This window comes from Quercus suber, unplaced genomic scaffold (genome assembly GCF_002906115.3).
Source record: "Quercus suber isolate HL8 unplaced genomic scaffold, Cork oak 2.0 scaffold_395, whole genome shotgun sequence".
Taxonomy (NCBI): Eukaryota; Viridiplantae; Streptophyta; class Magnoliopsida; order Fagales; family Fagaceae; genus Quercus; species Quercus suber.
In genome coordinates this window covers 271,290-285,498 of record NW_027069847.1, presented here as the reverse complement: position 1 = coordinate 285,498, position 14,209 = coordinate 271,290, and the positions used below count along the sequence as shown (strand labels likewise).

The following is a 14,209-nucleotide window of genomic DNA, read 5'->3' as shown; positions in this document are numbered from 1 at the left end:
CTTCTCAGCCTGACTAATTATCTTATGAGCCCGTTTTAAGACTATATATAATCCTCACCACTTGTGGGATCCATAGTCCTGTGAGTGATCGTTCACAAGATACATTCTCCCTCAACCTAGTTGCTCTCCCCTCTTGACTCTCTTTTAAATTTTGCCCTAATTCCCTCATGATCATGTGAAATTTGTGAAGTTCGGGTTTATCAATTTGGAGGTTTTGTGAAATTGGTTGGAAAAAATCTAAGGTTTAACATTGATACTTATATATGACTGTTTTTTTCTTGATACTAGCTATTTTAGTTAATTTTATTATTATGATTTTTTAAATTTATTTGTTTGATTATTTTAAGTGAAGGCAGTTAGTTATTTTTTTTTTTATTTTGGAAAAAAAAATTTTATTTTTATCATTAAAGTTTGCATGAAGTTTGGTGTTTGTCTAATAACTATTAATTTTTTTTTTTTTCACCTCTTAACTATTGAAAACGTTACCCTTTTTTTATTGAATCATATCTAATATTTGTTTCTTCCAAATCATTTGATTTGTTATTGCGTCAAACCAAGTTATAAGTAACTTTACGCTGTTTCGGCAGTGTTTGGGTACGTATTATGTTATGTCTTAGTTTTGGTTTTGAGGGTTTGTTTTTAAAAGAAGAAATTTTTTTTATAAAGGAGAGACTTGAGAAGCTTCTTCCTAAATATAGCCACAACAAGGTACGCATCTTAATGTTTTATCAATTCATATGTTTTTTCGTTGGGTTTTGTTTCGATTGTGGGATTAAATGGTCCTAAGTTACTAAGTTAGGGTGTTTTCGCCCCTTTTTTTTGGAGAGAAAATATTCTGATTTTATTGATGAATGTCTCATAACAAAACAAGTTCAATTAATTACCAAAAAAATTTGAACTATGCCTTCCTACAGAAAGGGCTTCATGTTGCACGTTAATTTCCACAATGTGGCAAAAAGCTGATAGGATAGGTTCCATATTATTAAAAGCTCTGCTGATAATGTCACCTTCAAAACATCACGTCTTGCAAGCGCAACCCCTGAGCAGTACATGCATGCGGAACAAAAAAGAACAAATGAATCGCAGGGAAGGCCAACTGCCAAGTCGTGCTAGACAAATGGACCTAACGTAGTACTAGGTAAAAAAAAAGGAGGTCTTGACCCAAATTTAACATAATTAATAATGTACAACAATATTTTATATATATATATATATATATTAAATGGTAAATAACATCCACTTGACATAAAAATTGGTAATAATATTAAAATATATATAACATGTAATTTAACGGTGAGATTTTTAAAATATAAATTCTATAATAAGTTATTGAGTAGTGTAATAAGGGGGGGGGGGGGTTACACCAATCTCTTTCCATGACATCCCTAGACAAAAATCTCGAATAGAAGAGATGTCAATCATTCACTCATGATTAATCAAAAGTGGCTATTTAACTACATTATGGGCAACAAAATTCACCTCTCAGTATATGTATAATTTATACAATGTATCTTTCACATCATCTATGGTTATATGAAATCCTTGTATTGTGAATGAAATTGATAATAGATTAAAAGTACAATATTACCTTAGTTTTGGTAGGCATTATCACATCTATTTTTTGTTTATTCCAACACTTACATGTAAATATGAGAGTTTGCAAGCTCTCTCATAAATATACTCATTATGTGTATTTTTTCCTTATAGGAGATTAAAACTAATAAGCTAAGTATGCAGACACGAAGTTAAGAGAATCCAAGGGTGAAGATCAATTGAGAAGTGGCTTTTGAAGAATTTAATGTGTCAAAGATGTGTGGAAACATAAAAAGGAAAAGAAAAAAAAATTGTTTGAGCCAAAGATGGAAAAAATCCTGGCATGAAAATATTCTAACTAGTTTTGGTATTTTGGCCATATTCTTTTACTCTGATATCGAATTGACTTGATTCTTACGGCTATGGAAAGAGGACTTGAAAATCTAAAACATTGTAGTTTAACAAAACTTTAGAATCTACGGTATTCAAAGCCAAAACCAACTTGAAAGTTGACCCACTGTTGAAAAACAAGAATTAACATTTTATGTTTTCCTTTTTGAGGAGCATGTGTTTTAGGGTTTTGAATATTATAAATATTAAAGTGATGCAAGAGTAGCAATGTTTTTGGCTGCTGGGAAACCTTATTTTAGTCATTTTTGAGACTTTCTATTTTCTATGGAAGCTTTAGAACCTAAGCTAGGTTTAGGGGTGAATCTCCAATGTTGTAAGTTGTCTACTATTCAATCCAAGCATGTTTTTCATGTTTTGATAATTGAAATCAATTGTTCTCTTTTTCATAATTATTTTGCTAGATTGAAATTTAATTTCTAATTCTTTTATAAGTCTATTCTTGAATCTTCTTATTATTAGAATAGGATAATCACTCTAGTGAAATGTGGTAATCTTGTTAGATATTACATTTGCCATTGTATTGCCTCTAGGGTATGCAATGTTCTTGAGTTTTTCCAGCAAAGTTATTATTTTCTAGACTAAATTGTTGGAACAACTGATGAATATAATCAACCAAAGAGAGTTATTATAGATATTATAACAAAGTTATTATTGAATATAACTTTTCTTTAAAAAAAAAAAAATCTATAATTGTGGTAACTAGACATATTAGTATTAGAGCATCTCCAACGGTGTAGCTAAACCCAAAATTTTCTCTATAATAGAATGAAACCATAAATAGTTGCTCCAATAGTCTCTCTATATCTCAAAAAGTTTTTTGCTCATGAACAGTAACTCATCAAGTTTGATGAGTTACTGTAGATTTGGAAAAGAATTTATTACATTAAAAAATTCCAAAGCTAACTATTATATTAATTTTTTCTCTTTCTTCTTCATTTCTTTTTCCCACACCCTCTCTTCGTTTCTTCTCACATACCAAAGAAAATGAGACAAAACCCAAAACACAACTCAACCAACAAAATCAAACATCTTGAATAAAGGAAAGAATTTAGAATATGGGCTGAATGCCGTTGATGGTGAGGACAAGGACAAGCAATGGTGGAGGTGGAGCAGGCAATGGACGATGAAGACAACTTCTCTCTTACTTGAGCATTTCCTTCTCTCAGCTCTCTTCCTCTCCCTTTCCGTTTGATGAGAAGATAAATTTTTTGTTAGAAGATGAATGGTCTAGTTTTGTTCAAATGAAATGTGTGGCCTATACTGTTTATTTATTTATTTTTTTTTAATATGTGGGAAATGTGTGATGTGTGGGTGTGCTATAGTGAAGAAAGGAAGAATAAAAAAAATAAGAAAAAAGAATAAAAAAATATAAAAGAAATAATGAAGAAATAATATTTTAATAGGATAGAGAAAATATAGAAAATCTGTTGGAAAATGTATTTTATAAAGTGGATAAATAAAAGATAAAAGTCACTATTCACTCACCAAACAGTACACAAATTTGAAAAAACTATTGGAGATGCTCTTAGTAGAGTTAAAGTAGAATAAATTTGTTGATTTGAGAAGAAATTATGTTGAAAATAAATGTTGATTTAAGCAACAATAAATTGCAATCAATTGAGGCATTAACGATGCTTTATTGAAAGTGTTATTTTCTTTGATCTCCTTATAACCGTTATTGAAAAATGAATTGCTAAGATTTTTTAAACTAGAGAAATACTATATTATGTATTCTTTTAATATAGATATACCACATAAGCCCTTTTTTTAATACAAAAGTTAGTTTTGTTTCTCTCCAATAATTTGGCAAATACATTGTTATTGTTAGTTTTGTTTCTCTCCAATAATTTGGCCAATATATTCTTATAACAATAACAATAACACTAAATATAATAATAAGAATAATAATGATGGTGACGATAATTAAAAGTGAGTTTTTTCTATCACCATTTAGACATCATCATAATAATTAACTTGAAATATAAAATTATTTTCCTCATATACAAAAAACTTCTCTGGCACATTATTTTCCACAAAGGATTTTATGCCTTTATGCAAAAGCAATAATTAGTTTATGTGAATTCGAATATATATATATATATATATATTAACAGTTTGTTTAGATAAGCTTATTTTCATAGATTAATTTTACTTGAAAACTTTGATGGTGGTGAAAATTATTTGTATTTTAAGAGGAAAAAAAAAAGCATTAGCTAGAAGTTCAAGAAAGGAATTGCATAATTATGCATCTTTTGTCTTTTTAATGTGAATAGTCCCTTATATTCTTTTTTTAATGGAGAAAGAGATTAATGAAGATTATTTTGAAGAAAAGGCTCAAGTAATCTCACAATCTAATATTTTTAACCAAAAATCCCCGCATGGGGCGGTTGGGGTGGGGTGAAGGCGTAGATTTATGATTGTGAGAAATAAGTAGTCATTGCCATCATTCGAGTTCTCTGCTACTTTTATTATTGATTATACTTAAAAGATAAATAATTAACTAATTCATGAGAATATACTAAAAATTAATGTTATTATGGACATACTAAGAGATGTCAACTAATTGAGTTATAAGACTTTAATATATATAAATTTGAAAAGCCTTGATGGTGGCCAAATATTGGATTTTTTTTATTGGAAGTCAAATTGGATTTGAATGCAATGGTGGAATTTGGATAGTAATAATCAATAATGATCAACGTAGGCATCAATGTTGTTTTTGAGAGAGAGAGAGAGAGAGAGAGAGAGAGAGAGAGAGAGAGAGAGAGAGAGAGAGAGAGAGAGAGAGAGAGAGAGAGAGAGAGAGAGAGAGAGAGAGAGAGAATTTATTGGCTTTATAATTAATATGTAAAGCAAGGGCATCATTCTATTTTTTAAAGGGTAAGCTTCACTCATTCATAACTTGGTCATTATTCAAAAATTCATTTTCTCTAACCTTAATATATGCATTAATTGTCCTAAAATAGGTTGGAATTTAGAGACCAAAAAAATCGGAATTCATTTGGAACACCAAAATAGTCCATAACAAACCAGAATTTAAATCAAAACGGAACAAGGGGATAAATGTACTAGATTTAGCACCAAAACTGAATATTCCAACTAGAATGGAATGGAGTTTAAAACATTGGTGTTAGGCATGCAACTTGCTTGGTAAAACCAGTCTCTAAATCGTGGTGGCTAATGATCATATCACATCATTCAAGAGTCTATATCATCCAAAACATGTGATTACAAAGAGAAAAACATCTAAGAGCATGATGAAATCCTATTCTAGGCATGCATATATTGGATACTGAAAGAGATTATGAATATGTGTGTGATGTGTGTCAAGCCCTAATCTAAGAGCATGTAAATATTTTAATTGGAATTGAAAAATCCTAATTCTCAAGGCATGTGAACATGTTATTTGAAATTGAAAAGCCCTAATCATGCAAAGACTAAGAAAAAATTAGATCTAACATTCTAATCAAACAAGAAAATGTGGAAGACCTTGAAACTAACATACTTGAATCTAGATAACTAAGACATAAAAACAAAAGAGGATGTTTAGAAACCTTACTTGTATGCAAAGCACTTCAAAGATCTTCAAGCTATGCAGCACCCCAAGAGGGAGAAGAAATCTGAAATTTCTAGAGTTTCAGAGGGATTTAGCGTATCTTTTTTGTGTTTGTGAAGAGGGGTATTTATACTAGGAGTGAGAGAGAGCTAATGTTATGTCTCTAGGCAATTTGGGACTCAGGAAAATTAGGTTTTCCCAACAAAAAGCATAGGAATCAAGGTCAAATTGTGTGCGGAGCAAGTCGAATCGAAAATGGAAGAAAATATGAGGGTTCTGACCCAAGTGTCGATTGGCACTTACTTCTGATCAACAAATTAATTCAAAAAACTAATTAATTATATAATTAATCAATTTTTTCCTATTCTATCAGGAATCAGTAAATGCTTTAACTTGGATTAAATTCAGTGCATGCAACCTTACCATAAACCCTAGCCTCATGCCAATAGGAATATTATGTATCAATTAATTTAATTTTGACTAAAAATATACCAATTAGAATTAAGAGATCATAATCACTTGTGGTTAGAATCTAATTTATGCAAGTTTATCTTACCATTAAAACTTGTTTCTTTGATATCTTTTAATTCGGTAGTCCAATTAATGTTCATGAATTTTCATTTTAATTGACCTCAAGATTTGTTTTATTAAAAATATTTGGAGAGCAAAACGCCAAAATTGCAGTCTTGCTTTGGAGATGTGAGATAATGATGAAATACAAGGCAAATGCAAATTTGGTTAAATGAGAGTTGCAAAATGGAATGTCAACAATTGCATATATATATATATATATATAGACACACAATGGATTAGAATAGATATTTCAAATTTTAGATATTTCTTTTTTTTTTTCTTGTGAATGTGGATTTAGGGTAATTATTGAAATTGATTGATTCATGGTTATTAAAGCTAATTGTTATTACCATTTACATAGTTGGGGTCCAGTTTATGCTCTTAACACGGATTTAATTTTAGGATCGTGATTGAATTTTATTTTCTAATCATTAGGCAATATAGTGTTATTTATATAAAATTTGGGGTAACCTTGTGATCGTATACTAAAATAGACCAATAATAAAATCTTTTAATTCAACTGGAATAGGCCAATAATAAAGTAATCTAATTGAACGAAAAAATCATAATGGTCACTGAAACAAAATTGACTTTGATGTAAAAGATAAGGATAATGTGCACACTGCAACCACCAAATTCAAAGAATAAAGGATTACACTCCCATCCAATGAAAGAGAAAAGATAGTGATAACTACAACAAAATCCTACGAGAAATTATCTTTGTTGATCTTGTGTTTTGAACTTAAATTTTACTATTTGTGTAGTAGTTATCAAAGTTGTAAATTGTAATCAACATTGAGTTATATAAACAGAGTAGGCCGTTCATAAAAAAAAAAAGCGCCCTGACAATTATCTTCTGTGGAAGGCACGAAGTGTTCCTTACTTGAAGGGGTAATATATTTATGGTTTCTTTAATGGCAACTCCATTTCCAATTTTCCACAGCAAGTTTTCACCACTCAGCCAAATGGTGAAACTCATGTCCTAATTCCAAAGTTTAAGACCTGGAATTTACAAATCAAATGATTCTCGGTGCCATCATCTCCTCCATTTCCAACATAATTATTGCATATGTGAGAAATGTGCAAAACCTCATGAAGTGCTAGCTTTAGAGCGGATGTTCACATCTTAGTCTCAATCAAGAACTATGCATATTCATTACTAGCTTTATAGCTAATAATATCATAAACTAACAAGTCATGCTAACACCCTTGTTGTTTTTGATCAACTACTCAATGACTTTGAGCTATTGTTTCCTTCCTATTGGTCAGCCTTGGTTTTGAGTATGACTCCATTCATCACATCACTTCCGTCAACATACATTTTGATCCCCTTTCTATTGAGGAATTATATGGGCATTTCTTAGCTCATGAACTTCGCGTTGAAGACTGGTTTCATTGGTCCAGGTGGGTGCCTAACCCTTTCTTACCTTGTAACTTAGCCATATAACATTCCGGTTATTTTTCAAATGGTATACAATTTTACAATCAATAAAATGATGAATTTTCACAAGGGTTTTTTTTTTTTTTTTTTTTTTCCCCTCCTTTTAATAAAAATAAGTGGTGATTCCATGTAAAACACCTTGAGCTAAAGTAGAAGGTATCATCATTCGAACGACCATTTTGAGAGATATCGACACAACACCATTGGTTCATGCGGGTTTGACCCAATCATAAAATTGATGGACCGGGGGCACTGTTGCCCCGGTCACTGTTGCCCCCATCTATTACCTGTAAAAAATGTAAAAATAAATTACTTTCCATTTTTTCTAAATTTCAAAAGTATGTTGAATGCTATTCTAATTTTAGGATTAAAGCTATTCAATCTGATTGGGGTGGAGATATTGCTCTTTACAAATGTTGTTTATTGTTGTGTCTCTTGTTCTCGTACACACAAACAAAATGGTGCCAATGAGCGCAAATATTGACATTTAACGAAAACAAGTCTTGCTTTACTTCATTGTGCCAATGTCCCTCTTCGTTTTTGAGATGATGGCTTTCGAACTACATGTTACTTAATCAACCATCTTCTCACACCAATCGGTAATAATCTCTTTTCTTGTGAAAAACTTTTCAAACATCTCCTGATTACACTATATGGAGAGCTTTTGGTTGTGCTTGTTGGCCAAATTTACACCCTTGTAGTTCTCACAAACTTAAACATTGTTCCACTCAATGTGCCTTTCTTGGTTAGAGTTTACATAAATTGTTTTGGTATAGTCCAGACCCCTTCTATTGGGTCGTGCGCAACAAGTTTTTCACCACCCATATATTCATCTAAGCATTTAACTTCAACCTAACTACTTTAACGTAATAAACAATGGAAGTTAACCAATGCCAGGCATTAATTTAGGAGCTATTTTTAAAAACATTTTATTAGGAGAATGATAAAACAATTAAAGTCCGAATTTGGAAATGATAGGATGTAAAATTTATGTTTTATACCGTCCAATATGTGATAAGAAGATTTGGCATATTGAGATTGGAAGGATAAAACATGAGTTTTACACCACATTCTTACATAATTTAATCTCAAATAATAAATGTTGTTGACAGTTTTTTATATTTCCTATAAAAATAGTGTCAAAACTTTTCTATTATGATTTACTAATAATTGACCTAAACACCATCGCGCACCCTTGGCGAAATGGTCATTTCACAAGTACAAGTGCTTGTTGGGTATAGAGGACAAGGGTCAGGGTTCAAGTCTTCAAGAGGAAGTTTCACACACATATACATTAAAATTAAACTAGAATAGAATTTCTATCTTGTATTAAAAAAAAAAAAAAATCAATTGCACTAAGTGCATCCATTAACATGACTCATAAACAATATTCAAAAAGAGAGTAATTTTTTTTTTCATTATTTGTTTGACAAATAGATATAGTACATTTTCTTGTACAAAGAACCTTTAATATTTGAGAGATGCTACGTTTATAACATTTTTACAATATTTTTACAACAAATCACAAGTGGTTAGTTGTTATTGGTTCAAATTTGAATCTAACACTAAGATTACTTTTTTGCCCCAATAATAACAACCAGTAACAACCTGTCACTTAGGATTTATTGTAAAAATATTATAAACATATCATTTCTCTTAATATTTTCATTTTATTACATACCGGCAATTAATACGCTATTGTTTCTTTTGTATTATAGATAACCTTTCAATATTTTCATTTATTACATATTGATATTGTCATTTCTCTCATCTCCCGAAACGTACATGTAGCAGTGATTCTTCTTCTCTTCTCTCTTGGTAAGGTAACGTTAGGATGGGCGGTTAACAGGAGCACCATATTCCAGGATTGCAGCCAACCCGCTCCTAATACTATTCCCTGCTTTGCAGCATAACACATGCCAGATATATGTTTATATTTTATTGTTCATGCACTTTGACCACCGTTCCATTCCATTCTTCAGTCCTTCATTTTTGTTTTGTTCTCTCTCTCTCTCTCTCTCTCTTTAGAGAGAGAGGACACGCACATACGACACATCATCTTTCTGTCAGAATGGGGTTATTTTTATTATAAATTATTTAAAAAATTATTTTTTATTAGAGCTTATGGAATCAACTCATCAACATTAAGATAACTCAAAACAAAATTAAAAATTATTGTGTTTGTCTACCAAATTATGGAAGTTCACTTTCTCAAAAAAAAAAAAAAAAAAAAAAATTATGGAAGTTCAACTAAAAATTAATTCTGCAGGTTTTAAAAAAAAAAAAAAAAAAAAAAAAAAATTATGGAAGTTCAACTAAAAATTAATTCTGCAGGTTTTAAATTGTATAGCTTAATAATTCCTTCTAATTAGCGCAACAAAATTATTTAACATACATGCTTGAAGAATATTTCATGTTTGTACCCATCCGGCTGGCAAAATATACTTCTTCCTCTCCTCTTTTGTACAAAGACACGTACACAAAATATGCCTTGCATTAATGGCTAGATCAATATGTAGTGCTTAGATGTTGCAATTTTTATCCATATTCATAAACCCGCCCATTACCCGATTTATTTAGATAAGTCTTAATTCAACCTATTTGAATATTTGGATTAAATGGATAAAGACTCATTTGGTTATTTAATTAGATGGGTCTAAATGGATAAATCTATTAATATCCATTAAACCTTTCTAAAATTTAAATTTAAATTTAAATAAAACCACAAAAACCCACTAAACCTTTCTAAAATCAAACACACTTTACCACCAACTCTTCGACATTTCCTACATTTTCTCATCATCCAAACAGACTCGTAACAAACACAAAACCAAAAATAGCACATGATCAATTCTCGGCAACCAAACATACACTATAGAACATAACCGATGACCTTGAAAATCAAAAAATCACTCATCCAAACTAATAACAAAATATTAAAAAAGCAAAAACAAAAAATCCAAATCCAAATCTAAACACCTACACTTCCCTACACTCCCGATGCAAGTTAGCAAACCTGTCCTCTTCGCCGCTATTACTTTGTCGTCAATGGCTTCCGTTTCTTCTCTGACGAACAAGTTATTGTCGTCCGAACAACCATCGAGACGAATGAGGGTTTTGAAGGAAGGATCTGGACCATCGAAGGATGCTGCTCAGAAAAGTATGGGGATCGGTCTCCAACCGATCCGAGTCGTTGTCGTCAGATGTAACTGAATTTTCTCGTCATCATCATTGTCGTTGTCGTCGCTATGGGTGTTCGATCAGTTACCAGTGGATATATTGATGCAAATACTGAGAAAGCTTGGAGCTAAGGACGCTATGAAAATGAGTGTGGTTTGTAAGTCTTGGAAATCGCTCATCTCCAATAATCTTCTCTGGATTTTCTTCCTCCAGAACCAAGCATATGAGACTTGGGACTCTTTTCTTTGCTGAGACCAATTTTTTTTGGATTCCAAGAAAGTTAGGAGGGAAAGGAAAGTTTAAATGATGAGTTAGAAAAGTCTTCAACACGTGCGTTGATGCGTTTGTGGCAATATTGAATTTTTATTTTATTTTATTTTGAGAACCAACAACATTATTGAAATTAAATAGGTTAAATGGATGGGTTACTAATTAAATGGATTGGACGAGTAATGAATAATTAATTTATATATAAATAAGTTATAAATAGATAAATGGGTAATTACACACCCAACCTATTTATAACTCAACCCGTCCATTTGGCAACCCTAGTAATGCCTAAGAACCTATTTAAAGTTTTAAGTGTTTAATTATCGGAAACTTTGTAACATATTCTGTTCTGGGGTCCATCAAACTAATGTAATCAATTTTGACTAGTGTCATGCTCTGTTTAGCTAGTCTTCCCACTAAAATTGATGTAGGAAGTCCTTAATTATTAAAGTCCCTTTAGATGAAAGAAAGACTCTTAAAAATTCTGATAATAGGAATATAGCTCTTGTTTTTCCTGTGCATTGCAAGGTGACACAAACAGGGGCAACGGAACTCGCAACTCAAGAAGACCCGCTAGAAAAGACCGGTGTTTATTTTGAACTAAGAGAACTAATAGTTTTACATTAGTACAAGGGCATACTACACCATCAAAGAACACTACCATATGAATAGAATGCAAAATGGCTTCACATTTTCTTCATTAATTTGATTGAAGACAGATATATTAGCTTCTTGAGTATCCATAACTTAACCATAAGTTTTTTGGACCAAGGCTTAGTTGTTGTTGTTATAAGATTGATGAATGATAGAACTTTCTTTACATTGGGGAAAAATATTTGTCTCTTATTCTTTCCTTTAGTTTAATAAGAAAAACTTCCTATAAATTGGAAAACTAAAGAAAGTTTAAAACAAAATTTTATCTGCATTAATAATATGCAACGAAATTCACGCATGCCAAACTTTTGCCTCTTATGTCAATCAGAGCTCGCAGAGGAAATTGACCCTATGCCCCATGTGCTATTCTAGATGCTATGGTTGTGACTATGCTGTCCTTTCCAAAGCAATCGGCTTCTGTCAATATTCCAAAAGCACTATTATGAACTATCTTAAGAAAAGATGTAAGTGAGATTCATGATGGGAAGATTAAATGTTTTATTAATCTCTAAAAACACTGTTAAACTTAAGAAACTTATATTCCCGAAAATAAAAATGATTATCTGCACGGGAAAATGATAATACAACCATGCCTGCCTTGCAACGTGACATGTGACAACAAATGGTGCACTGTTAAACAGTCATATATACCACCTCTTGTGCTGGATTTTCTTGAGGAGATTTCAGTCAGATTATTGCAGTTTGTCTTTAAGTACTCTTAGACCTACATGTAGACTCATACGGACCCACTCCAGTGATTTTCTAAACCGTTGCTTACTTGCTTCCCCGTCGTCTCAGAAAAGCTTAAAATGGGATAAATAAATAATGAGAAAAAAGAAATTGTAGTACACAATTCAGTGCCTGACTGTGTTGGAAGCCAACCACAAAACCCCAAAAAGTAGCTACACTAAGACAACCAAGGTAGAGTACCCACCACTTCACCTTCCAAACAACTCCTAAGCAACCCATCTAAGCCCTCTTTGCCTTGTAGACTCCATGTAGCTTTCAATCTCCAACTTCGATATAAACTGACTTCCATTAGCTCTACATTAAGCTTTTCCTCCTATTTCTTTCGGGCTTCAGCTGGTGCTATACTTATCTAGTTGAATTGCAATGGAACAGGCACAGTATTTGATGTGGGGGAAGAGGAAGCACAGTTTTAATCCTCATATTCCCGCAACGCCGATGAACCCTTTATACAATGATTCTTGGGAAGAACAAGCTTTTGCAGAAGATGCAGCTGGACCTCTTGGTGGGTGTATATGGCCTCCACGCTCTTATTCTTGCAGTTTTTGCAGAAGGGAATTCCGGTCAGCTCAAGCTTTAGGGGGTCACATGAATGTTCACAGGAGGGATAGAGCTAGATTAAAGCAATCTCCAAGTTCCTGCAATGAAACCCAACATCCTAACCATCAAAATCTTCACAACCCCATCCAGAATTCCTTTACATCTTTGGGGTTTCAGCACCCATCTCAGGTTTGTACCTTGGTTTATAACCCTAACCCTAATTCTTCCGATCCTGGTGTTATGGTATCATCAGCCTCACCTTCTAGGGTTTCAGCTTCATCAACTCAAGAAAATTGTAGTGCAAAAAGCTTCATCAATCCTCATTCTTCTCCTATTGTCCAAGAACACCAAAAGAGGTCTCCTATTTCTTCCTCTCCATCTTGGTCAAATTTGGTTGCTGACAAATATTATTGTGTTTCCGATCTGAAAACTGAAGAAGAGAAAAATTCAAGATTTGTAGATTCAGGGTATAGGGCTAAGGGAGATTATGTCACAACTGATTTATCTGTGAGCATGAATTTGGTTGTACGACGAACTCATCCAACTGTGTCGAGTGGTAAGGATGAGACCACTGATAATTGCAAGAGAAGGAGAACTGAGCCATCCTCGTTACCATTCCTCCTAAAGCCGCGATCAGTTGATAGACAACATGTGCAATCAAAGGTACTTGAAGTCAGCCCTAACTCCATAGAGGACTTGGATCTTGAGCTCAGGCTTGGCGACCGGCCTCTGGTAAAGTAGAATTGTTGAAACTGAGTGCTAAGATGATGATAAAATTTCTGTTGTTTAATTTCCCGCTTTGTCTTTTTTCTATTTTCGCTTTGATCGAAAGGTCAAGGCATCTTTGCTTGGTCGATCAACTGGCTATCTATGAGATCTTATGAATTTGCAGGGTGTAACAATAACAAGATGTATATCACATAAAGTATTAAAACTTCACCAAAAGAAGTATGATAATGATACATATCAGCTTGTACCTTTTTTTATTTTCTGGGTAGAAATATCAGCTTGTGCTTAATCATACTAAAGATAACATTATGTTTTTTGTTTGTTTCAGTGGATCTTTTACAGAGGTGTATATCTTGGAATGTCTACACTAGTTTTGTTGCCGGCCGTTTCATTATACAGAATGATTAATATATTTTCATGAATTTCCAATCCATACCATGTGATGGATTAAGTCATTACCTTGTTTAGTTCTTCTAATCTGATTGCCAACTTCACAGAAAAAATTATATTATCACTGAGCATCTGCAATTATGTGACTCTGGTACAATTTCAAAACTCACGAATGAAAGCATATC

The 14,209-nt window shown here is 32.4% G+C and overlaps 1 protein-coding gene across 1 annotated transcript; it reads left to right on the top strand.

Moving 5' to 3' along the window:
- Positions 1-12,382: 12,382 nt before the first annotated feature.
- On the top strand, positions 12,383-13,891 carry LOC112022387 (zinc finger protein 10). The gene has a single exon (XM_024054977.2). It carries the CDS (start codon positions 12,732-12,734, stop codon positions 13,644-13,646), a length of 915 nt encoding a protein of 304 aa, XP_023910745.1. The 5' UTR covers positions 12,383-12,731; the 3' UTR covers positions 13,647-13,891.
- Positions 13,892-14,209: the final 318 nt, after the last annotated feature.

Bases quoted from the DNA above. Each gene is read 5' to 3' on its own strand.
- LOC112022387 (XM_024054977.2), top strand. From the start codon at position 12,732: ATGGAACAGGCACAGTATTTGATGTGGGGGAAGAGGAAGCACAGTTTT.